The 27908-nt window shown below is 39.6% G+C and overlaps 1 protein-coding gene and 1 long non-coding RNA gene across 3 annotated transcripts in view; one reads left to right on the forward strand and one right to left on the reverse strand.

Moving 5' to 3' along the window:
* Positions 1-3665, reverse strand: part of TAFA1 (TAFA chemokine like family member 1) — a 533669-nt gene extending 530004 nt beyond the window's left edge. The window contains exons 1-2 of the mRNA XM_025273058.2: positions 3432-3665; positions 1387-1507 (exon numbers count right to left, since the gene is read on the reverse strand). Coding sequence (XP_025128843.1) covers positions 1387-1504 — 118 coding nt within the window. The 5' untranslated portion in view covers positions 1505-1507; positions 3432-3665. The remainder of the gene's footprint in view (positions 1-1386; positions 1508-3431) is intronic.
* LOC123330936 overlaps positions 734-27908 on the forward strand; it is a 54927-nt gene continuing 27752 nt past the window's right edge. For both annotated transcript variants that reach the window (XR_006547228.2, XR_006547227.2), the window contains exons 1-2: positions 734-869; positions 17261-17381. This is a non-coding gene — a long non-coding RNA (uncharacterized LOC123330936). The remainder of the gene's footprint in view (positions 870-17260; positions 17382-27908) is intronic.

Genomic DNA, 27908 nt, shown 5'->3' on the forward strand with positions numbered 1-27908 from the left:
CCCAGAGGCAACCCCGGGCCTCTGCCCCAAGCTAAGGCCCCGCCAAACCCCTGCTCTCGGGGCGGCCCAAGTTGCAGCATTCAGCGGGCTGGTGCGCTCGCCCGCAGCCGGCACTGGAGAACCTGGGCGGCAGCAGCGCTCTTTCGATCCCGCCCCCAGCCAGGAAGCAGAGCCCAGGAAAGCAGCAAGCAGCGCCCTGGGAGGCGTTGCTGGAAGAGAGTGTCGAAGAGCCCAGGATGGGTGCCCAGGCCGGCTGCAGAGGCAGGGAAAGGCAAAGGCATAGACGCTGGACCACGCAGCTGCAGGAAGCCGGGCGGATGGGAGAAAGCCAGAGAGGGATTTGGAAGGGAAGGAGTGTGTGTGGAAAGCTGGCAGCGCTAGAGAACTAAGGATCCGGAGCTTGAGCGCGCAACTGGTCCCCAGAGCCCGGACCTGGCTATCGGATGGGGGGTGGGGGAGGGGAAGGGGTGCGCTGAAGGTGGAGGAATAAGTGCAAGGGCTGAAGCTAAGCAGAAAATGGAAGGCAACCTTTCCGAGAACCAGGATTGGTGAGGACAGTCGAGCTGAGGGAATAGTAATGAGAAAGCTGGAGCGGCAAAGGAGAGAAAAATACAGATTGAAGCGTGAGACCATGGAAGGGTGAGAAATATACTCTGAAAAGAAAAACGAAGAAAGTAAAATGCATCTGGAACTTAAAATTCGATGGGGGGGTGGAGGGTGGTTGGGGGGGGAGTCACGCTAGAGAGAACTTGTCCCCGATACTGCCAAGAGAGATAGGGGGGAAAAAAAAAAAAAAGGCACCAAGCATACCGGAAGAACAGAAAGTGAAGAAGGGGAGAAAAGAGAGGAGACAAACCAGACAAGAAATAGTAAGTTGCTGTTTAATTTCTTTTTCATTGACAAACTACTTCCAAAGTTAATTTTGGCCCTAACATGCACACAAAATCCTTAGCCACATACACATCAAAATTATGGTATCTATGCTTCAGACAAATGCAGCTCAGGATCATGGACACACTTTCTCGATTGCAAATATTGTATTTTGCCTCTTTAAAAATTTTTCAAGTCTTGAAAGTTATCCCACTTTTTGCAGAATATTTCACTATTGGCCAAGGTATTCACAAACAAAAGACTTCTACTTTATGCACCAAGGGATGGTGGGACTCCTAGACAGAATCACATTTTCTAAACAGTTATTGGAAATACATCCATGGCATTTTAGTATCCCCCACACTCCCCGTAACATCCAGCCAACAGTAAGTCTTGGAATTCCGAGGCAAGCTGCCCACGCTGTAGCACTTTCTGTCACTTGCCTTCAACCATCTGTTAGAAGACCACAGAGAGGCTGGAGACTGGAGGCTACTGTGGAGCCAGCCTCCGACTTACCTGGTCGGTGCAGGTGATGCTGCTGGAAAGTGTGCTGAAGGGATCCATGGCAGAGCAGAACCGCGCAAGCACTTATCCACAAATACAGGACCCAGGACATCGCAGAGACCATTGCCATTCTCTAAAGGGAACATTAGAAAGGAAGAATTACCCCCGGCTTTGAGCCCCCAGCTCCGTCAGTCCCACTGATGAGAGAAGGGGGGTCTCAGACGTCATGTCCCTTTGCTACTTTGCTGGCTAGAATTAATGACCCGGCAGAGGTCATGGCATGAAGTGGGACTGAGAGAAATCACTCTCCACGAGATCATGAATCCATTTTTGAAATTCTGCAAAACCAAACTCTTAGGATAGCTGAAATACAGAAATAAAGTTTTTGACTATCTGTTAGGCAGTTTGAAACACTATACCCTGACTAAATACCCTGTTTTACACAATTATCTTTAAGCTATAGTTATTCCAGGCATTGAAAGCCTGCATGCTCCTGTTCATTCTAACTTCATTGCAAGTCTGACATAAGCCTGGAAGGAAAGAGTGGATTCCTTTTTTTTTTTTTTAATTCTACAGTCATGAATTTTTAATTCCAGTGCTGTCTTCTAAACTAAGAAATCATTTCTCAGAGGCATGTTGTAATCTCCTGAAAGAACTGGTGTTTGGGGCTGGACTTAAAATCAGAAGGATTTGTCTTCAGCCAAAATGAGTTTCAGATACAAGATCTAAGATCTATGCATCTCTCCTAAAGCAAACCATAATTTACAATATTGCTTTGCCTCCTAAGATCTTATTGTGGCATTTGTTGAGTGTTGATGAATATGCATATACAGGTGGTGTATGTATTTATGGACGAACATCCACCTTTTCTCAGGCGCTGAAACTTTGACAGTCTTCTCAGCACCTATGAGAATCTTAGGAGGTACAAAAGCTCAACTGCGCTACATATTGTCCAATTTCTCAAACAACACCTTATGCTGCATTTCATATTTGCCAAATTAATCAAACTTGAAGCATCGTCCTTATTCAGCCAGTGATACGGAAGCATTTTCTATATAAGAATCCAGTTAAGTGTAATCTTTTCTCTTAGAGCTTTGGACCCAAGATTGTTTCTTTCTTTTTTTCATCTTTCCATTGTCAAATCATATACTTCAAGTATTTAAACTCTACATTTAAAACCTCCTAGTGACCTCCCAGTGTGGCTTCTTTATTCATGAAAATTGGCCCTCTTTCAAAAGCTGTGATGTTCAGCAAGCAAACTATATACATTATACCTGTGTGTGTGTGTGTGTATGTATACAGACATAATACAAGATAATTTGTGGGTTTTAGGAGAGAGAGACTTAGTCTTTAAGAAGGGTTTTAAAATTATAATAGACAAATGGTGACAACCATAATTAAGTGCAAAGTAGGAAAACATTATGTTCAACAGCGTGATGCCTTTCATGCCCTGGTCTGTGATTCACATGGACCATTCACTTTATAATTAGTTTCACAGCCCACTGTTTACTTTTGTGTACAACAGATTTAGCCTCATTGTCTTCAGAACTATCAGTGTACCATAGATGCGTTCTCTTCAGATAAGAGCAGCACTCCTCCTATGAATTCTGAAATGAATGCATCTGGGTGCCTGCAAATTATAGAAAGACAAAATAGAGCGGATGGTGGCATGCAATGACTGTGAATTTCAGTTAAAATGTACTAGGAATTCATCTAAACTTGAAAAAACCCTACCAGGATAAAAACTTAACAGTTTTTCAATGACTGCTTTCTCTTCTTCACCCATATAAATCTTAGCACTCAAAATTGCTGTGGTTTGCAATATTTTCCTTCTTTTTATTTTATTTTTTTCATTTAACTTTCTTTAATTCTTAACATTACTTCCAAGGCTCCTGCAAATAGCTCTCTTTGCTAACTCTCTTAGCAAGAGGTGATCTCTATGTTAATAGGTGTTTCCCCCAAAAATAATGCATTCAGCTTTACATAGGTCTCTAGACCTGACTAAATAGATTTCAAATCTGCTTTCTGAATCTTAAATCCTTAAAGAGGCTTCTTACCTGAAAAATCCAGCCAAGAGCAGAGTACTCTATTAGTGTTCATTGGAAAGCTCTAACACTTTCTAAAATCCATCTGTGCCACAATTGAAGATTTTTTTTAAAAGAGCTTCCCAATAATCTTCTTTATCAGGATTAAAAAAATATATATGTTTTTCTCTTCCGATGCTACTTCCACAGTAAAGAAGACATTGGGTTCATTCAGACTGTATTGTCAGAAAAGGAACCAAGGTTTGAGGGCTGGAAACCTTGTCATTTTCACCTTTAAATCATCTCCTGGCGTCACCTCTGCCAGACGAGACCTTTGAAATGATGGTGAGATAATGTGCAGTTTCCTGATGAGAATCAGTTTAAGTTAATGACGGACCATCCCCACTCCAGAGCATTCAGGGCAGAGTAAGGCAGCAAAATGTAGGAGCAGGGCTGCTATACGGCGCTGTAAGTAGCAATAGTCTCTTTCAATACATCCCTCCTCTGTAAAGTATCACATGTCTTAAAGTGACATTACCCTCTATTACAGCTACAGTGAATTGTAATACCTGCCCACTAACTATTGAACAACTCAAGCAGCACTTTAACACTGTATTACCCAGTACTTTCTCTTAGAGATTTTACTGATACTGTTCATTTACCAAAAGAAGAAAGAGGGAAGGAGAAACAAAAGAAAAAAGCATTCTGCAAAATACTGATAGTGTTAATGGGTGTTAGATTTCTAACGGCAAATGAGAAAGTGAAAAATGTAAGCCATTTCTTACCTCTTAAGGTTCTTTTAACCAGTAAGTTAACCCGAAATATTGTTGAGTTTATACAAATTTAGGTCTGTCAATTATTTCAGCAGCTAAATGTGGGAACATGATCTAGCTAGACTACAGTATAGATGTTTATAGGAGTAAGCCTAAAACAAACCTTCTGAGTTTTTTTTTTAAACATGTTTAATACATAGAAATGTATCATTTTCAGCATCAAAGAGTGGGTTTTGACAAAGAAATATGCTCAAGACATTTTATAAAAATTTCCTTCAAATAATATGCTGGGGTGGGAAGAGGAAACACTCAGAAGTTCAACATTTTGTTTCCAGTGCTAGGGTTTAGACACTTTCTTCTTTGGAAATATAAATATGATGGTACATATGAAGTGACCTAGTTTTCACTTACAGATTACATTGACAATGATTCACTCAAATAAGTCAATCAGTTATCCACTTATAAAGCACCTACTATGTGTTAGATGCTTGGGCACAAGGGGGAAAATAACATTGATGTGATTGCCACTGTCATGCATCATACTGTCTAGTCTTTCTTTCTTTTTTTTTTATTTTCAAAATTAAGGTAGTTCTTATAATATTCTGGCTTCAACAACCTCTTCAAGTGCCTCCGAGTACTCTCTGGGCTTTCACAGTCATTATAAAGAAAGTTTGATGTTGCGGTGCATCTTCAGAAGCTATCCTTCTCTCTCTCCGTTTACAGAGTGAGACACTGAGACACCCTTCAAACACCTCAATCCTCATCCCTGGTCCTGCACAGAATAGCTCTTTGGACCCTAACAACTGTTTATTAAAGCTCATCATTAAACAAATTTCAAGATAACAGTAATACAAACCTTAGAGTGAAAATAAGTTGAGTGTCAAAGTTCTAGGTGCGATTGTGTATTTCATTTCTATGGTTCATTATTGTTGAGTTGGTGAATATATATAGTAAGCTCACACCATTAAATCTCAAGACAAAAGTGATCAAAACTACCGTAGCAGTTGTTGTTTGGTCGCTAAGTCGTGTCTGACTCTTTTGCGACTCCATGGATTGCAGCTCACCAAGTTCCTCTGTTCATGAAGTTTTCCAGGTAAGAATATAAGAATGGGTTGACATTTTCTTCTCTGGAGGATCTTCCTGACTCAGGGATCAGACCCGCATCTCCTGCCTTGGCAGGCAGATTATTGCTGAATTACCAGGGAAGCCCACAGTAGCAGTCGGTAAGGTGTATTTAAACCCTCACCATGTGCTGATGCTACTCCAAAGTATGTTGCTTATAAGGTGTAATTTAATCCTTTTTACCAACCCCATAAGATAAGTATCATTACTATTGTCTCATTCATGAATGGGGAACCAGAGGGTGAATAGGGAGATTAAGAAACTTACTCAAGGTATTATTATAGCTGCTAAGTGATAGAGCAGACCCCAGTGATCTGGGTCAAGAGCCCATCTTCTAAACACTAGGATTAAATATTTCATAGAAAAAAAAAAAACCCTACCCTCCAAAATTAGCCATTATATTTTCTTATTTCTTTACAATTAATACAGTCTTCAAAAATTATTATATATTCATTCAAGACTTATATGCTGAGTATATTCCAGGCATTTGAAGTATAGACATATGAAAGACAGTCTTTACCTCATGGTTTTTTGTTTTGTTTTTGCTATGCTAGTGTGTGCCTGTCTGACTCTTTGCAGCCTTATGGACTGTGGCCCATCAGGCTCCTCTGTTCTTGGGATTCTCTAGGCAAGAATGCTAGAATGGGTTCCCATACCCTCCTCCATGGACTCTTCTCAACCCAGGGATCAAACCCACATCTCTTATGTCTCCTCCATTGGCAGGCATGTTCTTCACCACTAGCGCCACCTGGGAAGCCCTTGCTATGATAATGCATTAAAATTAGAAGGCAAGGGCTTCCCTTGTGGCTCAGCTGGTAAAGAATCTGCCTGCAATGCCAGAGACCTGGGTTCAATTTCTAGGTTCGGACGATCCCCTGGAGAAGGGAAAGACTACCCACTCCAGTATTCTGGCCTGGAGAATTCCAAGGGAGTCGCAAAGAGTTGGACATGACTCAGCAACTTTTACTTTTCACATTTGCCTATAAAGGCTACCATTTTGAAAACTGCACATTATATTTTTCATTTCTAGGGATTAAACTAAGGTTCAACATCATTTCTTATCTATGATTTAGTTTAATAAACTTAAATACATTCTAATGGATTATGTTCAAGGCACTCAGATAGGCATTGTTAGAATTTTTTAAAAAGACTGGAATAATGACTTTCCCTTTCAGGCTTAAGTGGCTTCTATATTTGCATATGATTGAACAAGAATGTCAGACTGGCTCCATTTTCTTTTCTAAATACCCTGTCCATTGTATTGCTGCCAATGATCATTTTCCCTAATAATATAAGCATCAACAGATATTGACACTTAAGGCAATTTAGTCCATTCTCCCAACACAAAGCAAAGTTATTCTCACGCTTTTCAAAGAAGTTCAGCCTTTCCACCTTTGGCCATCACAGGACTTCATCACCTGGTCACTTTCTTGTTGGGTGGGCCATAATGTTTTGGCCAATGAGGTGTCAACCAGACTAATGGTATCTCTTTGAGGCTGAAGGACTGTTGAAGCAACACTTTTCAGATCACTCTTTGCCTCTGGAACAGGGACTATCTTCCTGGATCCTTGAGAGACTGCAAAGAGCAGAGGTCCTCATCTTCACCTTGCCACTCACAACAGATGTAGATAGTAAATAAGAAATATTCTGTTCTTTAAGCAATTGAGATTTGGGGGCTATTTGTTACTGCAATATAACCTAGTCTGTCCTGAATGATATTTAACCTATATCAATCATGTATTACTTGAATTATGTTCCATTTACTTCCCTAAGCTATAGCAGAATATATACATCAGGCCCAGTTCATGTCTTCACAGAGCTCCATGGTATAGACACCCATTGGAGATTTTTGATCAGAGCAGTATAAATCCAAAGCATTGATTATTGCAGCCAGTATCCCTTCAGATTCTCATAAGCCAGGAGTTATAAACTGAACATTCACATGCCCATGGCCAGGCTGGTTCAGTTATACAAGTATGATATTGCAAAAGGCAAAGGTCTACCACACCACTGTTACAGCCCTTCCAGTTACAGGACTTTAAGATACCTACTCAGTGGGGCCAAACTCCTAAAGATATAATTTCAAATACAGTATCTATGTGTATGTACATCTGTTTATGTAAAAAAGAGAGAAAATCATATTCACTAGAACGTCTCCCCATGGAAAAACCCACATTTACTCAGAAGACTCAATGAAAATAATTGAGGGTAAAAGATAAAACTCAAAATGTTTACATAGCCAAGAATGTTTAGCATATTGCCCTGCATAATGAAAGGCGTGGGGATGGAGGAGTGGAGGATAGAGGAACCAGTAGAGCAGAAACCTGGAGAGGGGAAAAATGGTGGGGGTGGGCAGAAAAAGAGAGAGAGAGAAAGAGATGCAGAGGTTCTCTAGAAGCTCAGGAAGAGAAGAACTGGGGGCAACAGAAATGTCCAAAGGGAATTTCCTGGTGGAAAACTGCATCCTGTGGAGTGTGACTTCACCTTTTGTCTCTTCAAGTGATTAAAAATAGTTTTAAAATAGAAAAAATTCATATATACTTTGTGTTAGTAAATTAATTGGGAAACGCATTGAAGGGGCAAAATCCTGGATCCAGGCCCGAAGTACCACCAGAAAATCCCTCAGTTCTCTGATTACCACTCTTTTCATTTCTTGGCATTAGAAATAAAATCCATCTTCACTTTAGGAACAATCCACTTAATAATTTGGCTAATTTGAATTCACAAATGTGCAGGAAAAACACATTTGAGACATGCAAAATTTTATGTCTATGCATATTTCTAAATTAAAAAACAACTAAAGGAATTTAAATAAATTACATCTGGACTGAGAAAGATGCCAAGTTTCAGTCCAATGCAAATGAAAGTGGTTTAGATGTATGCCATTTAAAGGAGTTCTAAGTATTTCCTGAAATAAAACAATTTTGGTTGTGATTTCACAACTCTATTGTTTTTTTCTTGTTCCATTTCAATTGGCTAATGGAAATGAAGTTATGGATGAGAGGATCATTGTCATTATCTCTAATCTAGATGCTTTCTATACCACTGAAACTCAGTTTCTCTTTTCTGTAGTCCCTGGGGCTATCCATCAATTGGCTGACAATGTCTGTTTTCAGTCCCTGATTATGAGAAGACAATATACCTCTTCCCTTGGCTAAGTAATAATGCTACCCTATCTTTCTCCTGTAACACAACTGCATAAATTATTTGTGTTACATCATGCTTTGTCTGGAACCCACTTAAAATTTTCCTGTCTCCCCTGGTGTCCTAATATGTGCCCCATATCAGATACACAACAACATCCCTAGCTTGTAAGTGTTACTTTGGGACCTAAATAAAATGTATATACTTGTCTTATTTCTTTATTCTGTACCTTGTATTGTTTTAAAATACATTTAAGCTAAGATGAGGAAAAAATGAAGAGAAAGCAAATGAAGTACAAGAGAATATGAGTTATATAATATATAATATCTATGATGATTGATAAACATGTATTAATAATGATGATGATGCTATTGTATTAATACCCTTTATCTAGAGAGAGGAATCTTTTTATGTGCCAAGCCACTGGCTTAGCGTTCACATGCAGTGTCTCATTTAATACTCACAAATATGCCAATAGGTCTGTATTATAGTCATCTCTATTTTATCAGTGAAAACACAAATTTCAGAGAAGTGATTGAACTAATGTCACACCTCTCATAAGGTTGAACAACTTTGATGCAAACTCATATTTGATTTTCAGAACCAAAGCTCTAAGCAACCAAATTCTAGGCAAGTGATATTGCCAAGAAATGAAAAAAAAATTACAAAATAAAGATAAAAGCCACGTAAGCTAAGTAAGATAAGCCTAACGAGAACTTTGAAAGTGAACTCCCAACCATCAAGTGACAGAGGAAGTCACTCAAAACTTCCTAACAGTAGAAGTGAAGAAGAGACAACTTATTTCATAAAAATGTACAGCGTCCATAAGGTAAAAAACCAAGCAAAAGCACACCCACCAAAAAAGGCAAAAAACTGCTCCAGAAATAAGACTTAATGAGCAGAGGCTGAATCATTTGCTGTAAAACTGGTGACTCTCAGTTTGGTAATTTGGATGTGGATACACAAGCCAGAATTTTCAGTAACTGTAAGAAAAGGGAAATGGAAGGCAAGATTTCTCTTAGGCTAGAAGAAAAGATAACCTTCATGTAGGAGTCTCATTTTTCACCTCCAGCAGCCTATCTCTTCAATTACTTTATCAATTATAATTCCTCACTGCTTATCTTGTCTGTCTTCCAGGCAGCAGGAAAAGAAAGAATAAGGTCATTTCTTTTGTTCTTCCACATCTCATCTCCTTATTCTCTTTTTAGAACAGAAAGAAAGTTGAAACCACAAACAGCTTCACTTCCATTGCACTAATGAGAGTGATAAATAAACTGAACTTTTAAAGAACAAGTGGTCTCTTTATTATGAGAATATTAATATATATTATGAGCACATAAAGGCTGTGAAAATGACTGCTTTGATGAAAATAATAAAAACAATAACATGATTTCTTTGGTTTATAAAATGCTCAGATCCATAGCCAGATTCATAGTCACTATCTCCCATACCCACTCTGACCTAAGAAATGGCCCTTCACAGACTCTGTGTCTTAAATCTCTCCACTCTGTCCCTGTCCCTTCAAACATATACGCCCCAAATACCACCCATCTTTCATTTGAATTATAACAATACTTCCTTAACTAGTCCACTTGCCTTCAAATGTGAACCTTCCATGCATCTCTTTCCCACTCTGCCACCAGAGGGAATGGATTTAAGATTCATGTTGATCATGCCACTCAAGTAAACCTTGAAAACCTTTAAATTATTTTCCCATTGTGCTTAAAATAAAGCCCAAATTCTTGGGCATGGTTGACAGGGCTCTGCATGAGTCGGCCCCTGTCTACTTCTCTAGGCTCATCTTTTACATTCTCACTCAGCTCTTACTATACTGTTGGGTCCTTGAGTGGGATACAGTTTCTCTCAGTTGTCTTCTGGAATGCTCCAAACCAAATTGTCACCCTGATATATGCTCTCACAGTGTATCATCTCTATAGCCTTAATTACCATTGTAAATAACTGTTTCTGGAATTATTTATGATATCTGCTTTATCTCTTTACCATAAACACTGTAAGAGGAGAACTAGCACCTTGTTCGCTACACTATTGTCAGAATCAAGTGTATATATATATACTACGTACCATATAGTAGAGACTCAAGTGTTTGTACATGTAAATAAACAGTAATCAATGAATCAGAAATAAAATATGAGGCCACTATCATGATGGCATATACAATGAACTGTTTTTCAGAAATAAGTATATTTTGTGCCCTCCTCCAAGGCTTTATTTGTTCTTTTTGGGAGTACACATGTATGAAGTAGCAATACATATTAAGGATGACTGCCTTGTTCTGTTTGAGACTATTGTTTTGACACTAAGTGAAAGAAAGTGCCCATGTATTGTTTAAACCCTTACCTACCTGCCACTAAATCTATTTTTGATACTTTTTTTTTTTTTTTTGCTAGAAGAAAAAAATAAAACTGTCCTGAATTTTCAGCCCTGGTACTTAGCGTCTAAATATGATCTGATGGTAGAATTCACAGGTGACCCCTGAAGAATAACAAAAATCTACAAATGTTAAAAATTGAAAAAAACACTTAGAATTTCATTACTCTGAACCTAGAAGAAACCTCCCCCAAACCTCCTTGTTCAGCCTCTCTGTTGTACAGGAAATAAAAAGACCTAAGAAAGGGAAGAGGCTTTCCTAAGGGAATACAGTGAGTTCACTGGTGTGTGTCACGTTAGAATACAAGTCTCCTCATCTTATATGCTCTCTTCTATTCTTTTCTCTTCTTTCTCTCTCTCACACACTCTCTCTTTCATAGCACTATCCAGTAAAACTTTCTCTGAGACTGGAAATGTTCTGTATCTGTGCTGACCTAGATGGTAGCCACTATCCTCCTGTGGCTATCAAGTACTTGAAATGTGTCTAGTGCAACTGAGGAAATGAAATTTTTCATTTTAATTAATTTAAACTTAAATAGCTTCATATGGTTAGTGGAAATTGTACTGAACAGCATAGCTCTAAAATATGTTAGCTAGATTAAGGAAAATATATGCAATGACATCAAATAATTTTTAGTAAGCTAGCAGAAAAATCTGAATTACCTCACAGTAACCTTCCAGAATTTGGATAACATTGAAGAAGGTAAAATGGGCTTGGTTACAAGTAATAGGAAAAGAAATCAGAAACAATGCAAACTGGAGTAAATAATACAGAGGATGTAAGTTTTCTTAAAGGTGCATTGTTCACAGGTGGGGCTCACCTCCTGGTGGGTTTGACTCAGTAACTCCACTCAGTTATCAAGGATGTAGCTCAGTTTCAACTTTTTCTCTGCTGTGCAAGGTGCCATTCTAAAGTAGGCTTCCCACCATGGATGAAACACAACTGCCAAAAGCTGTCTGAGATATGATCTTATTCATCCATGTATGGGAACAAAAAGGATTGTTTCAAGAAACTCTCCTCAGATAAGCAAGGAAGAATCTTTACTAGCTTCCCCTAGCAAACCACTTCTCAGAGCTCCTTAGCTTGTCTTGGATCACTTGCCCCTCCCTGAGCCAGCTACCTTGATCAGGGGGGAAAGATCACATGGTTAGACTGAGGGCTACAGCATTAGTCCCAAACCCAAGTCAAGAGGGAAATTAACTTCCTCCAAAAGAAATGAATGGAATGTGGGAGGTCTGATACTTAAATGAAGTGAAAGTGTAGTCACTCAGTCATGTCTGGCTCTTTGCCACCCTGTGGACTGTAGCCTATCAGGCTCCTCCATCCATGGGATTTTCCAGGCAAGTGAGTTGCCATTTCCTTCTCCAGGGGATCTTTCTCACCCAGGGAATCTTCCTGACCCTGGTCTCCTGCATTGTAGGCAGACGCTTTACTGTCTGAACCACCAGGGAAGTCACTTAAATGAAAATCAGGACAATAACTTGGAAGAAAGGATGAATATTGAAAACAACCACAGTGTGGACAAAAGCTGGTGGTATTTTCATATATATTTTAGGACTAAAGTACTTTGTCATTTTTATAATTTTTTTCTACTTAAAAGTAGTATGGTTTTTGAAAGGTAGTAAACTTCCCCTCCCTCTTTGAATCTCTTTCCCTCCTCCACGTCCATCAGAGAGTCCTGGTCTGTAAGTAAGAGAGCAGATGGGGTAGGAGTAGTGTAGGTCCTCTCCCAGAGAACTTCCACCTCTGGAGTCAGTGAGGAGGCAGTGGCGCTTCTCAAGGAGTCGAGGAGAAAAAGAAGAGGTGACATTGCAGGAGAACTGGGATGCTGAGGCCTTGAACAGAATTATTTCTGGACTTTCATTTGGTAGTTTCTTCCACGAGGAAATTCAAGGATGAGTGATCTGGAGCAACTGAAGCAGGAAGCTGAGAGCTGCGGAATCAGATCCAGAGATCAAGTCCTGAGTCTTTGGAGTGGGAGCACTGACTCCAAGACCCTAGGCTACCAGAGAACTAACCCTAGGGAGTATCAAATAGTGAGAACTCACACAAAGAAAGCCACTTGAATACAAGACCCAGCATCACCCAACCAGCACTAGCACCCTGTGCAGGATGCCTCATCTAAACAACAACAAAAAAAGAAAATATAAACCCAATCATCAGCAGACAGGATTACCATCTCATTCAGCCTAGCCCATTAGAGGAAAAACAAACAAACAAAAACTCAGCACAAATCTCACTCTATAAGAAGCTCACACAAACTATTGGACCAAACTTAGGAAGACAGAAACCAAAAGAAAGAAAGAATTCAACCTTGAAGACTGGGAAAAGGAGACCATAAGCACAATAAGTTTAAAACAAATAATGAAAAGGCAGAGAAATGCTACACAAGTGAAGGAAATAAACTGGAAACACAGAAGTCCAAATCAATGAAGAGCAAACTACCTGAAAAATAATTCAGAATAATGATAGTAAACATGATCAAAAACCTTGAAAACAAAATGGAGAAAATGCAAGAATCAATTAACAAACACCTAGAAAAATCAGACGGTAAAGCATCTGTCTACAATGCGGGTGACCCAGGTTCAATCCTTGGGTTGGGAAGATCCCCTGGAGAAGGAAATGGCAATCCACTCCAGGACTATTGCCTGGAAAATCCCATGGACAGAGGAGCCTGGTAGGCTACAGTCCATGGGGTTGCAAAGAGTTGGACACGATTGAGCGACTTCACTTCACTTTACTTCATGGGCTTCCCTGGTGGCTAAGAGGGTAAAGCGTCTGCCTGCAATGCAGGAGACCTGGGTTCGATCCCTGGGTTGGGAAGATCCCCTGGAGAAGGAAATTGCAACCCACTCCAGTATTCTTGGACTTCCCTGGTGGCTCAGACAGTAAAGCGTCTGTCTACAATACGGGAGACCCGGGTTCAATCCCTGGGTTGGGAACATCCCCGGGAGAAGGAAATGGCAATCCACTCTAAGACTATTGCCTGGAAAATCCCATGGACAGAGGAGCCTGGTAGGCTACAGTCCATGGGGTTGCAAAGAGTCAGACACGAAGGAGCGACTTCACTTCACTTCAGAAGAATTAAAGAATAAACATGCAGAGACAAATGACACAATTACTGAAATTAAAAATACTCTAGAAGAAATCAATAGCAAAATATCTGAAGCAGAAGAACAAATCAGTGAGCTGGAAGATAAAATGGTGGAAGTAAATTCTGAAGAGCAGAATAAAGTAAAAAGAATGAAAAGAACTGAGGATAGTCTCAGAGACCTCTGGGACAATATCAAATGCACCAACATTCGAATTATAGGGATCCCAGAAAAAAAAGAGAAAAAGAAAGGGTATGAGAAAATTTTTGAAGAGATTATAGTTGAAAATTTCCCCAGCATGGGAAAGGAAATAGACAGTCAAATCCAAGAGGCACAAAGAATCCCATACAGGATAAACCCAAGGAGAAACATGCCAAAACACATACTAATGAAACTAACAAAAACTAAACACAAAGAAAGTATATTGAAAGCAGCAAGGGAGAAGCAACATACAAGGGAAACCCCATATGCTTAACAGCTGATCTTTCAACAGAAACTCTGCAGGCCAGAAGGGGCTGGCAGGATATATTTAAAGTACTGAAAGGGAAAAATTACAACCAAGATTACTGTACCTGGCAAGGATCTCGTTCAAAACTGATGGAGAAATAAAGAGCTTTCCAGACAAGCAAAAGTTAAGAGAATTCAATACCACCAAACTAGCTTTACAACAAATGTTAAACAGACTTATATAGTCAAAAAATACAACAGAAGAAAAAAGATCTACAAAATCAACCCCAAACAATTAAGAAAATGGCAGTAATAACATATGTATCAGTAATTACTTTAAATGTAAATGGATTAAATGCTCCAACCAAAGACACACACTGGCTGAATGGATACAAAAACAAGACCCATATATATGCTGTCTACAAGAAATGCACTTCAGACCTAAAGACACATATAGATGGAAAGTGAGAGGATGGAAAAATATATGCCATGCAAAAGGGAAGCAAAAGAAAGCTGGAGTAGCAATCTTAATATCAGACAAAATAGATCTTAGAATTAAAGAATATTGCAAGAGATAAGGAAGGACACTACATAATGATAAAGGGCTCAATCCAAGAGGAAGACATAACAACTGTAAATATCTATGCACCCAACATAGGAGCACCTCAATGCATAAGACAAATACTAACAGACGTAAAAGGAGAAAAGGGCAGTAACACAATAATAGTAGGAGACTTTAACACCCCACTCACATCAATGGATAGATCATCAAAACAGAAAATTAATGAGGAAACACAAGTCTTAAATGATACACCAAATAAGATGCATTTCATTGATATCTTCAGGACATTCCATCCAAATGCAGAAGAATACACCTTATTCTCAAGTGCACATGAAACATTCTCCAGGATAAACCACATCTTGGGTCACAAATCAAACCTCAGTAAATTGAAGAAAATTTAAATCATATCCACCATCTACACTGACCACAACGCTATGAGATTAGATATTAATTACAAGAAAAAACTGTAGGAAACACAAATACATGGAAATTAAACAACACATTTCCAAATAACCACCAGATTACTGAAGAAATCAAAAGGGAAATCAAAACATTCCTAGAAACAAATGACAATGAAAACACAACTCAAAACCTATGAGATGCAGCAAAAGCAGTTCTAAGAGGGAAGTTTATAGCAATATAATCCTACCCAAGAAAGAAGAAAAACATTGACTAGACAACCTAACTTTATACCTAAAACAGCTGTAACCAAAAACAACAAACAAAAAAAAAATAGTAGAAGGAAAGTAATCATAAAGATCTGAGCAGAAATAAATGAAAAAGAAATGAAAGAAACAATAGTAAAGGTTAATAAAACTAGAAGCTGCTTCTTTGAGAAGATAGACAAAATGACAAACTTTTAGCCAAACTCATCAAGAAAAAAAGAGAGAAGAATCAAATCAACAAAATTAGAAACGAAAAAGGAGAGGTTAAAACAGACAATGCAGAAATACACAGGAATATAAGAGACTATTATAACTATGCCAAAGCCTTTGACTGTGTCAATCACAATAAACTGTGGAAAATTCTTCAAGAGATGGGAATACCAGACCACCTGACCTGCCTCTTGAGAAACCTGTATGCAGGTTAGGAAGCAACAGTTACAACTGGAAATGGAACAACAGACTGGTTCCAAATAGGAAAAGGAGTACATCAAGGCTGTATATTGTCACCCTGATTATTCAATTTCTATGCAGAGTACATCATGAGAAATGCTGGGCTGGAAGAAGCACAAGCTGGAATCAAGATTGCTGAGAGAAATATCGATAACCTCAGATATGCAGATGATACCACCCTTATGGCAGAAAGTGAAGAGGAACTAAAAAGCCTCTTGATGAAAGTGAAAGAGGAGACTGAAAAAGTTGGCTTAAAGCTCAACATTCAGAAAATGAAGATCATGGCATCTGGTCCCATCACTTCATGGGAAATAGATGGGGAAACAGTGGAAACAGTGTCAGACTTTATTTTTGGGGGGCTCCAAAATCACTGCAGATGGTGATTGCAGCCATGAAATTAAAAGACACTTACTCCTTGGAAGGAAAGTTATGACCAACCTAGATAGCATATTCAAAAGCAGAGGGATTACTTTGCCAACAAAGGTCCGTCTAGTCAAGGCTATGGTTTTTCCAGTAGTCATGTATGGATGTGAGATTTTGACTGTGAAGAAAGCTGAGCACCGAAGAATTGATGCTTTTGAACTGTGGTGATGGAGAAGACTCTTGAGAGTCCCTTGGACTGCAAGGAGGTCCAACCAGTCCATTCTAAAGGAGATCAGTCCTGGGTGTTCATTGGAAGGACTGATGCTAAAGCTGAAACTCCAGTACTTTGGCCACCTCATGCGAAGAGTTGACTCATTGGAAAAGACTCTGATGCTGGGAGGGATTGGGGGCAGAAGGAGAAGGGGATGACAGAGGATGAGATGGCTGGATGGCATCACCAACTTGATGGACATGAATTTGGGTGAACTCCGGGAGCTGGTGATGGACAGGGAGGCCTGGCGTGCTGCAATTCATGGGGTCGCAAAGAGTCGGACATGACTGAGCAACTCAACTGACTCACTGACTGATATATAATATGTTTTATATACAATTTATAGAATATATTTATGGTCTGTTTTTTTCTCTGAAAATATCACATTTTCCGATGTCAATAACAATTCCTCTAATGGTGAACTTAATCTAGATAATCAACCTAAAATACTTTTCTCTTTCTAAGCATTCCATATCCCTTTATTGCTTGTAAACTGTGGTTAATCTTCTCACTTTTATGGCAGCAAACTGCCTCCTATGCAAGACAGAGAATTAACAATGAAAATATTTTTCTTTTCTCTGCAGGATCCTATATGATACCAATGGTTAACTGCAACAGAAAAGCATACATCCCCGCTGATTGGTGTGGGCTTAAATCTGGTGAACTTTATTTGACACTGTCGCTTTGTATCTGATCTGCCTTCAGGTAAATTTCTCTTCTGGTCTTTGTTTTATTTTTAATATGGCTGATTATCTATTCTCTTTTATCTGGTTTGAATTTTAATTATGAGAAAGAAATAATTACCTGAAATGGAAAAAATATAGAAAAATAGATATGTATATCTTTTAATCCATATCTCCTTGGCCTTCCCTCCTTTTATTTCTTTGCTTTTCGACTTGGTCAGAGAGGCAGTAAAATAGAAGGGCTAAGAGAATGGACTGTGGAGTCAGACAGCTTGGGCCCTTCTTTCAGCAGCATCTCTTACTAACTGTCCAATCCTATTTTAGTAACTTTTCCTGAGTTGCCAAATACTGATATCTAATTCAAGGGATTATTGTTAAGATGCATATTAGAATATCTTGTATATTATAAGTCTCTGTAAACTTTTAAAATTAAATTTGATATATAGGCTCTAACTAAGATTTAGTTCTATATTTTAAGATGCTTTCACATGTCTTTGAAACCTCAGCTTTTAAAATTTGAAACGTTCTTGCTCCCTTCTTTCACCTCCACTTACCTTTCCTATTCCCCTTCTTTCCTCCAAATCAAATCACTTTTTAGAGTTAGTTCTAGTGCTTTATTTTCCACAGACTTTTTGTTGGCCTCCCAAGTCTAGACTGGACACCCCTCTATATAGTTGTGTCCTATAAGACACACCTCAATCTCTATAAGATTCAGTGCCAACCACATTTGCTACAGCATCTACTGCTCAGTGCGGTAGAATAGATGGAAGAATGTCCCAGAAGGAGGGAATAAATTGTGCAAAAGCTTTGACTCAAGAAGGCATTTTGTTTGAAGGACTGGAAGGCACCATGCTTTATCTGGGGATGTGGAAGTGAGAGATAGACTAGTGAAGTGAAAATAACTATCTAGTGATCACAAGATCACTATCACTATCTAGTCTATCTCTCACCTCCACATCCCAAGATAAAGCACAGTGCGTTTCAGTCCTTCAAACAAAATGCCTTCCTCAGTCAAAGATTTTGCACAATTTATTCCCTCCTTCTGGAACATTCCTTCATCTATTCTTTTCCCAGATGGCTCTTTTTTTATCCCTCTGGTCTCACAGAGATTTTCCCTGACCTTATCATTCCCTTTTTGAAAACACATGATGACTTTAATGTGGTTTAAAAACCACAGACCACAAGACTCAACACAACCAAAGTGTGCCTATGTTTTCAATCTAAATATCATCCCATTCCTCTCTACCTGCTCCCACATTCACTATGCTCTAGTCACTCTTAACTTCTCTCAGTAATACACTTCAGTATTCTTTCCTTTAAGAAGCATTCATGCAATAAGCCAAGTACAGAGAACAGAGCTCAAGAACTGGTATATAAGATAGAAATTGCTCACACACTCCAAAAGCTTTCTAGCCTTTGTACCTGCTCTAAACTCCTGTTTTATTCATCACTGTTCACTCACCCTCTGACAATGTACCTGGCACATAGTAGGTGATCAATCATTATTTATAGACTAGATGAATAAAGGAATGTGTCAGTGAATGAATAAACACAGCCATTTCTCATTCTCATGTTTTAGGTGTCTTATGAATTTGCAGCAATATTCTAAGCAAGTGGTTGGCAGTGGGCTGAGCAGGGAGGAGGCTGGGAAGAATTTCAGATGATGTGTCTGTATGTGTATGGGTGTTTGTGTGGGAATCTGAGTCTGAGAATGCCTAAATGTGCATCTCCAACCACAGCCCAGTGCCAGAAAGGCTTTTTGAATTGCTTCTTGTTCTTTCTCATCCACCCTTTTGTCCTTTTCTCCTACCACACCATATTGAAAGTAGGCCTTTCCCACTCTTAGTTTCCACCTTCACGTTCATACTGTAGTGAAGAACATGTGGTATCTCTGGGAGTCCCAACTAGGAGATCTAGCAGTTGCTAGTTTAGAGTAGAGGAGGAGAGAATTATAAAAAGGAGTTCAAGGGAGTCATCGAACATGACTAAAGTGGGTAGGATAGAGTAGTTGAGCACACCCACACTTGGATTCCCTAAACCAGAGGTCCTCAGTCTTGACTGTGAGTTACAATAACCTGGGGAGTTTGTAAAACTCTAAATGGCCTCGGACCCTACCCCAGATCAATCAAATCAGGATCTGTGAAAGTGCGACTCGGGCAGCAGTATTTTCAAAGCTCTCTGTGTGGTTCCAACATGCAGCCAAGTTTGAAAGCCACTGCAGTAAAACAAAACCTTACTGCAGAGTTTGGTCACTATGGCAACCCCATAAATACCTGTGATATTTTGTTAATTAGTTGCCAACTAAGAGGCACATTCTCCCTGTTTAATAGATTTAAGGTTAGGCCAGTGTTTCCAGTACATCTTTATGGAAAGCTTACTATGTGCTTGATATGATAATATTTACCATATAAGACCTCTATTTCATTACTTTGTGATTTTTTTTCCTACCTCGTATTTAAGTGCATAGATTATGTGAACTTTGGGTGTTCCAAGAGATGGTTAGTACACATCATGATTGCTCCCCTTACATACATTCCCCCCCCCCCCCACCTTAACTTTTTGTCATTTAGTCACAATCTCCTGTGCTGAGCTAACTGCTGGTTCTAGGAGTCTCTTCTGTGGCTCAGGGTAGCCCCATTCCCTGCCATAACCAGGGTTGAGCACAAAAGTCAATCTGTGCCAATAATTATGTGAGGATAGGTTTGCAGAGATCTCCTGGAAAGATACTTTTTTTCATTCATCCAAGACAGTTTTAGGAAGTTATTTTTTTCTCTTCTCCAGACCTGAGAAAGGGAGCAGGTCATAGACTCAGTGTCATTATGAAGCAGTGCTAATCTTAGCATGAGACTGATACCATGAAAAGCAGAGGAAACAAGTGTGGAAAAATTGTCCTTTGCTGAACCAGACTCTTAAGTCCACTCAGTGTTAGACTTGCCCTGTTTAAGGCAGTTTGAGTGTGGCTTTCTGTTACTTTCAACCAAAAGCATCCTAATTCATGGAGCATTAAGAGACAGCCTGGGTTTCCCAGGTGGTGCTAGTTGTGGGTTCTATCCCTGGATAGGGAAGATGCCCTGGAGTAGGGAATGGCAACCCATTCCAGTATTCTTGCCTGGAAAAGTTCACACACAGAGGGGCCTGGTGGACAGAGTTAGACCTGACTGAGCACCCATAAGAGACAGCCTACAACAGTGGAACTATAAAACTAAAAATATCCCAAAGATTATTTAACCCAAACTTTCATTTTAAAAATGAGAAGATTGAGGACTTCCCTTGTGGTCCAGTGGTTAAGACTCTGCTTCCACTGCAGGCAGCATGGGTTCAGTCCCCAGTAGGGGAAGTTCCACATGCTGTGAGGTTCGGCCAAAAAATAAAAAATGAGAAGATTAAGACCCAAACAGCCAAAATGACTCATGGAGGACAATGCGATCTACTGGGTCTTATGTTACCTAGAATTGGGCCTGGATTTCAAGTGTCCTCATTCCAGTGCATTGTTCATTCTACTAAAGAATAAAGTCTTTATTGTAAACATTCACTTTAATTTTCAAATGTTGCTAAATTAGCTGTGATGACCCTAATTTTTTAAATGTCATTAAATTTCCTTGGAAGGAACTCTCTCTAGAAATAGATATTCTCAGCCTTTTCTCAAAAGACATACTCAAAGCCTGTAGAGACCATTTGATTTTCAAATGCAGACGTCATGAAAGAATATGCAAAACTGTTGAAAATATATATCACACAAGCCACCCCCAACCAAAAAAAAATTTCAAGTTCTATCCAGCTAGGCTGCTTCAGTAAATGATGTTTCTGAATATATAAAATACTTGAATCTAAATTTAAAAATACTCCCCCACCCCCTTGATTAACCAGATTGTCCCCTCCCCTATATATAGGAACGCTATGTGCCTGAGCCCACTTGCCAACTGTCACCACATGTTCCAAACTTCTCTTCCACCTCCTCCTCTTACACAATCTTATCACATAAAAATATTAGATTTCAGGGATTTGTATAATTTCATTAAATTTTCTGAGCCAAGTAAAAATAGAGGAAGTACTGGTATCTCAAACTGACTCAGATTTTGAGTTGTCCAACAGATATCCATGGTAGCCAGTGATGACCTTTAGGCAGAGCTCATGTGCCTAGGAATAACACGAATAAGTCTTTTCCCTTAGTATGGCATTTCACATTAGAACTTTGCAAGTGTTCCCCATATTACAGAGAGGGATTTGGATAGCTTCCAGCAAGTCCTGACTCATATACCATCTTATCGCTTTGTTGATTACCTTTTGTAAAGTTTTGTGAGTTTTCTCAGATCATTTAAAAAGTACTTAGAAGCCAGTTGGGAATTATCCATGTTGCTGCTTCCTCTTTCACAGTTTGGGAAATGATTTTTAGCCATCTGAATACAGGGCACCTCTTCTCAGTTCAGTTCAGTTGTTCAGTTGTATTCAACTCTTTGCAACCCCATGGACTGCAGTACGCCAGGCTTCCCTGTCCATCTACTTAACCAAGTGCTTAAGACAGAAGTTTAAGTGCCTTCCTTGGTTGCTCTCTTTCTTGCTTCTCACCTACAATCCATGCAAAATCTCTAGCAGTGCTTTTGTTTCCAGATCCCACAGGAGGTCTTTGAGGAATGCCCAGTGAGGTTGGCTATAAAGTATCAAGGCTACTACACAGTGAAGAATTGATAGAAATGGTTCTTTCCTGCTTTTCTGCATGTGTAGGAGAAATGAGGCTTATAAAGTGCAGCCTATTATTTCTACCAAGTACTCCTTTTTCTCCCATCCCTACCCCAGGTGGTCCTGAAGGGTTTATCAATCACCATGTCTCAACCATTCTCTGATGACAGGGGTAGTCACATGACTCAGGCCTGACCTATCAGGAATTCCCAAGTCCTCTCAGCAGAGGTTGGTCCAAGTGTGCACATTATTCAAGAGGAACATCAGGGAGAAAGAGATTTGCTTCCTTTATAGCAGAGACTTGGGGCTACTGGTGGCCATTTCTATTTGCTACAAGGAAAAATTGTACCTGTGGCAGCAGAAGCACAGCCACACCCATAAGGGAAAGAGACAGACTAATATGGAAAGACAGAAAAGGAGAAAGAGACGGGGGATAAGAAGAGAGTCTAAATCAGGGGTTGGCAAACTAGGGTCTGCCTCCTGTTTATGGGAACACAAATACACCCATTTATATTGTATTATCTATAAATGCTTCTATTCTGCCAGGGTAGTGTTTAGTTGAAATAGACACCAAACCTAACTGACAGTGGCTAAATGAGGACATATGAAGTATTTTGTCCTTTTCAAAGAGCTCATAGTTTATTGAAGGGTAAATAGAAAAGTAAATATATATGTATAGTATATAATGGGGAAAAAATACAATACAGAGTAATACACCCAAAAACTAGCAAAGTAGCAATGGTCACAGATGATACTTATACTACTGATGAGGACATCTTCCAATTATTGACTGCATATTATGTGATGCTTTACATATATTTTCACTCATCCTTCAATCTTGCATAGTAAACATATCAGTAAGGATAGAACAAGTCTTGCTGCAATAACAAATCAACCTGGTATCTCTTGCTGCACATCCATGGTGAATCAGTAGCAGAATGTGCTTAGTCTTAACAGCCAAGATCGCAAGATGATGGAGGTTCCTTTTCAACACATGTTTTCATATTTGCCTCACTGAGGGTAGTTTAGTTCAGTCGCTCAGTCGTGTCCGACTCTTTGTGACCCCATGAATTGCAGCACGCCAGGCCTCCCTGTCCATCACCAACTCCTGGAGTTCACCCAGACTCACGTCCATCGAGTCAGTGATGCCATCCAGCCATCTCATCCTCTGTTGTCCCCTTCTCCTCCTGCCCCCAATCCCTCCCAGCATCAGAGTCTTCCCCAATGAGTCAACTCTTTGCATGAGGGGGCCAAAGTATTGGAGTTTCAGCTTTAGCATCATTCCTTCCAAAAATCCCAGGGCTGATCTCCTTCAGAATTCACTGGTTGGATCTCCTTGTAGTCCAAGGGACTCTCAAGCGTCTTCTCCATCACCACAGTTCAAAAGCATCAATTCTTCGGCACTCAGCTTTCTTCACAGTCCAACTCTCACATCCATACATGACCACAGGAAAAACCATAGCCTTGACTAGACAGACCTTTGTTGGCAAAGTAATATCTCTGCTTTTCAATATGCTATCTAGGTTGGTCATAACTTTTCTTCCAAGTAATAAGTGTCTTTTAATTTCATGGCTGCAATCACCATCTGCAGTAATTTTGGAGCCCCCCAAAAATAAAGTCTGACACTGTTTCCACTGTTTCCCCATATTTCCCATGAAGTGATGGGACCAGATGCCATGATCTTAGTTTTCTGAATGTTGAATTTTAAGCCAACTTTTTCACTCTCCTCTTTCACTTTCATCAAGAGGCTTTTTAGTTCCTCTTCACTTTCTGCCATAAGGGTGGTGCCATCTGCATATCTGAGGTTATTGATATTTCTCTCGGCAATCTTGATTCCAGCTTGTGCTTCTTCCAGCCCAGCGTTTCTTATGATGTACTCTGAATATAACTTAAATAAGCAGGGTGACAATATACAGCCTTGACGTACTCCTTTTCCTATTTGGAACCAGTTTGTTGTTCCATGTCCAGTTCTAACTGTTGCTTCCTGACCTGCATACAAATTTCTCAAAAGTCAGGTCAGGTGGTCTGGTATTCCCATCTCTTTCAGAATTTTCCACGGTTGATTGTGATCCACACAGTCAAAGGGTTTGGCATAGTCAATAAAGCAGAAATAGATGTTTTTCTGGAACTCTCTTGCTTTTTTGATGATCCAGCGGATGTTGGTAATTTGGTCTCTGGTTCCTCTGAAAAGAAGAGAAGCGAAAAGCAAAGGAGAAAAGGAAAGATATAAGCATCTGAATGCAGAGTTCCAAAGAATAGCAAGAAGAGGAAAGAAAGCCTTCCTCAGTGATCAATGCAAAGAAATAGAGGAAAACAATAGAATGGGAAAGACTAGAGATCTCTTCAAGAAAATTAGAGATACCAAGGGAACATTTCATGCAAAGATGGGCTCGATAAAGGACAGAAATGGTATGGATCTAACAGAAGCAGAAGATAATAAGAAGAGGTGGCAAGAATACACAGAAATGTACAATAAAGATCTTCATGACCAAGATAATCATGATGGTGTGATCACTCACCTAGAGCCAGACATCCTGAAATGTGAAGTCAAGTGGGCCTTAGAAAGTATCACTACGAACAAAGCTAGTGGAGGTGATGGAATTACAGTTGAGCTATTTCAAATCCTGAAAGATGATGCTGTGAAAGTGCTGCACTCAATATGCCAGCAAATTTGGAAAACTCAGCAGTGGCCACAGGACTGGAAAAGGTCAGTTTTCATTCCAATCCCAAAGAAAGGCAATGCCAAAGAATGCTCAAACTGAGGGTAGGGACCATAGCAAATCTCACACTGCCTCTAGAAAAACTTCCATCTACAAGTGAAATACAGCACCTTCGCTCAGATTGCATTAGCAAAAACAAGCCATAAAGCCATGCCTATATTGAAAAATGCTGGTGAAATGTGATCAGAATAAGAGCTGGAAATATTTAGAAAATACCAGTAATGTTTACCCAAAGAAATATTGGGTAAACACCTTTCCAATGAGGAAATTCAGTAAGAGAAGTTAGCAGACTTTGTCAAAGTTAACATTAATAAAGTAGCAGTGTTTTAATTGAACCTAGAGTCAGTATCAGAGAAAGCAATGGCACCCCACTCCAGTACTCTTGCCTGGAAAATCCCATGGACAGAGGAGCCTGGTAGGCTGCAGTCCATGGGGTCACTAGGAGTCGGACACGACTGAGCGACTTCACTTTCACTTTTATGCACTGGAGAAGGAAATGGCAACCCACTCCAGTGTTCTTGCCTGGAGAATACTAGAGATGGGGAAGCCTGGTGGGCTGCCGTCTATGGGGTCGCACAGAGTCGGACATGACTGAAGCGACTTAGCAGCAGCAGAGTCAGTATGACTCTAAATTCTAAGTTCTTTTATGTTGTATTGTGTCAATATACTTTCCCTTTGTGCTGGAAAATAGTAGAGTTTACAAATTAAAGGAATAGTAGGTTTTTAAGGACCAAGAAAGAGATGTAAAATATTTAGATTTGGTGAGCTTGCAAAAAAGGAAACCCTTTAATCATTTTGCTAAAGACATTCACATTATATAAGCTGTATTTAAGAAAGATATGAATGGCAGTTTCAACTAGTGAATTTAACCTGGAATGGAATGATTAGCAAGAGGAGAGAGCAGTATGGAAACAGGAATGAGATAACACAAAAAAAGAAGGGATTCAAAGAGCGAGAGAAAGAGTAGCAGGGAAGGAGAGGTTGAAAGAGAGAGAGAATTAGTAGTTGCAGAGGAGATTTTGGACTGAGATCATCTCTGTTCTTGAGGTGCTTTAAGTATAATTCTTTCCTAAAAGGTTCAGATTCAGATATTTATGAGACAGAGTTGCTATTTCTTTTAGAGGCTTGTCAAGTGTACAAGAGGAGGAAAAATCTGTTTGTGAAAGGAGTTTACAGTATACTTAAAGTTTATTTTAAAAATAAATAGGACTTGATAGATAGGGCAGTAAACAACAGGCCCTACCAGGAACCTGCCAGGAGCACTAACAGGAAGCATCTGTAGGCTGCCAAGAGCCAGAAATAAGAATGAACAGTTCTTACCGTCAGAGAGTCACAGGAATACTCACAAACAAAAAGGATATTTGGGGAGCAGCATCTGTAAGCCAAGTTACTCCTGTCACGAGCGCACTCCCAGTTTACATAGAACATACCCACACAGGTAAAGCCACATCTGAATCAGATGTTGCTGGCTCCCTTTGCTATAAGTTCCTGGTTTTGTTTTAGCCTGAAATTGTGACATGACACAGAAAAATAGGTAGAATCCTTTAGAGAATTTAATATCATAGGGATATAAAAATGTGCATGATCTCAATAATTAAGAAGTATGAATGACCAGAAAAGAGTCTGTGTGCTCCCTCCAAAAGTTTATTATTTTAACATTTATATTTATTAACTTTGCAAAGGTCGGACTAATTATGGATATGTGCTTACTATGTGCTGAGCATGATCACAGGAGCTGAGGATGCAAACATGACAGAGAGAAACAACCTTTACCTTTCTAGAATCTCCTATTTTCACAAAGGAAGAAAATGAGAAAAAATGAACGAGGTGATTAAAGATTGGACTAGGACTAGAAATAAAAAGTTATGAAAGTAATGATATAATAGAAATGCTAGGGATAAAGAGTGGGACCAACATCAGGCAGGGTCCAGGTGGCCCTTTCGGAGTGGGGAGCTTTGAGCTAGGGTTTGAAAGGTAATAAGCAAACCATGTGATGACAAAGCATAGTATATGTTTGATCCTGTTTCAATTAATTAAGACTTTTTTCTAGAGAAAAATATAATAGAGCTGGGTTATAAAGCTCATTGGATAAAGACTTAAGAGAACTGAGTCTATTTTCTGCCACTTAATAGCTGTATGCCCTTAAGCCAGTCACGTAACCTTTAAAAGTATGGCTTTCTTCATCTGTGAAATGTGTAGGTTGGGCTGGAGGATCTCTGAGGTCCTTTTCAGCAGTACAAGTATATAGTATTCCTCTCTTGTCCCTACTGCATTTGTGTGCATAGAGCACTTGCACACACACCACAGATGTAAGTCTTCTATTAATATTTTCTAATTGTTGTCTGGAATAAACTGAGCAAAATAAGAAATGCTTACGCAACATAATCTCAGATAAGTAAAAACCACCATGCCTCCTTTTAGCATCTTGCCAAAATTCAACCTTTCCATAAAGGTCTCTGAGGATAAGTAGGACCATATTTGGATATAGCCACACCCCTTTAGCTTCCCTGATAGCTCAGTTGGTAAAGAATCTGCCTGCAATGCAAGAGACCTGGGTTCAGTCCTTGGGTTGGGAAGATTCCCTGGAGAAGGGAAAGGTTACCCGCTTCAGTATTCAGTCCTGGAGAATTCCATGGACTATACAGTCCATGGGGTCACAAAGAGTCGGACTTGACTGAGTGATTTTCACTTCACACCCCTTTCTCAAACTATCAGTCTCTGACCATAGTCTCTGATATTCCATGTGTGTATGACTCTTCCTCCATACTCTCCCCTTAGTACCGCCCAGTCCAACATCATCTGATTGGACCAGAAGTGGATACCCAAATTGAGGAAGAATCAACTATAGGCTGACCACTGATCAGGAAAATCAATGGGAAAAGTAAGGTCAGGCTAACCAATCCACTTCAAGGAAGCTGGATTTAGGACTGTAAAACATTTATGCGTTGGTGGCAGGGCAAAAAATTAAGGACATGTGAAAGGCACCAAAGCATTCAAAGGAAGTTGGTGGCTTCTGTTGCTGTTGAGGCCCCTAGATCCTTCCATCTCCAAAAGGCCCTGGCATTAGTGTTTTCCATACTCTGTTTCTATGAAATTTCTCAGTCTTCTATCAACAATCCCCATCTCTATGGAATTTCTTCACTGGATTTCTT

This window comes from Bubalus bubalis, chromosome 21 (assembly GCF_019923935.1).
Source record: "Bubalus bubalis isolate 160015118507 breed Murrah chromosome 21, NDDB_SH_1, whole genome shotgun sequence".
Taxonomy (NCBI): Eukaryota; Metazoa; Chordata; class Mammalia; order Artiodactyla; family Bovidae; genus Bubalus; species Bubalus bubalis.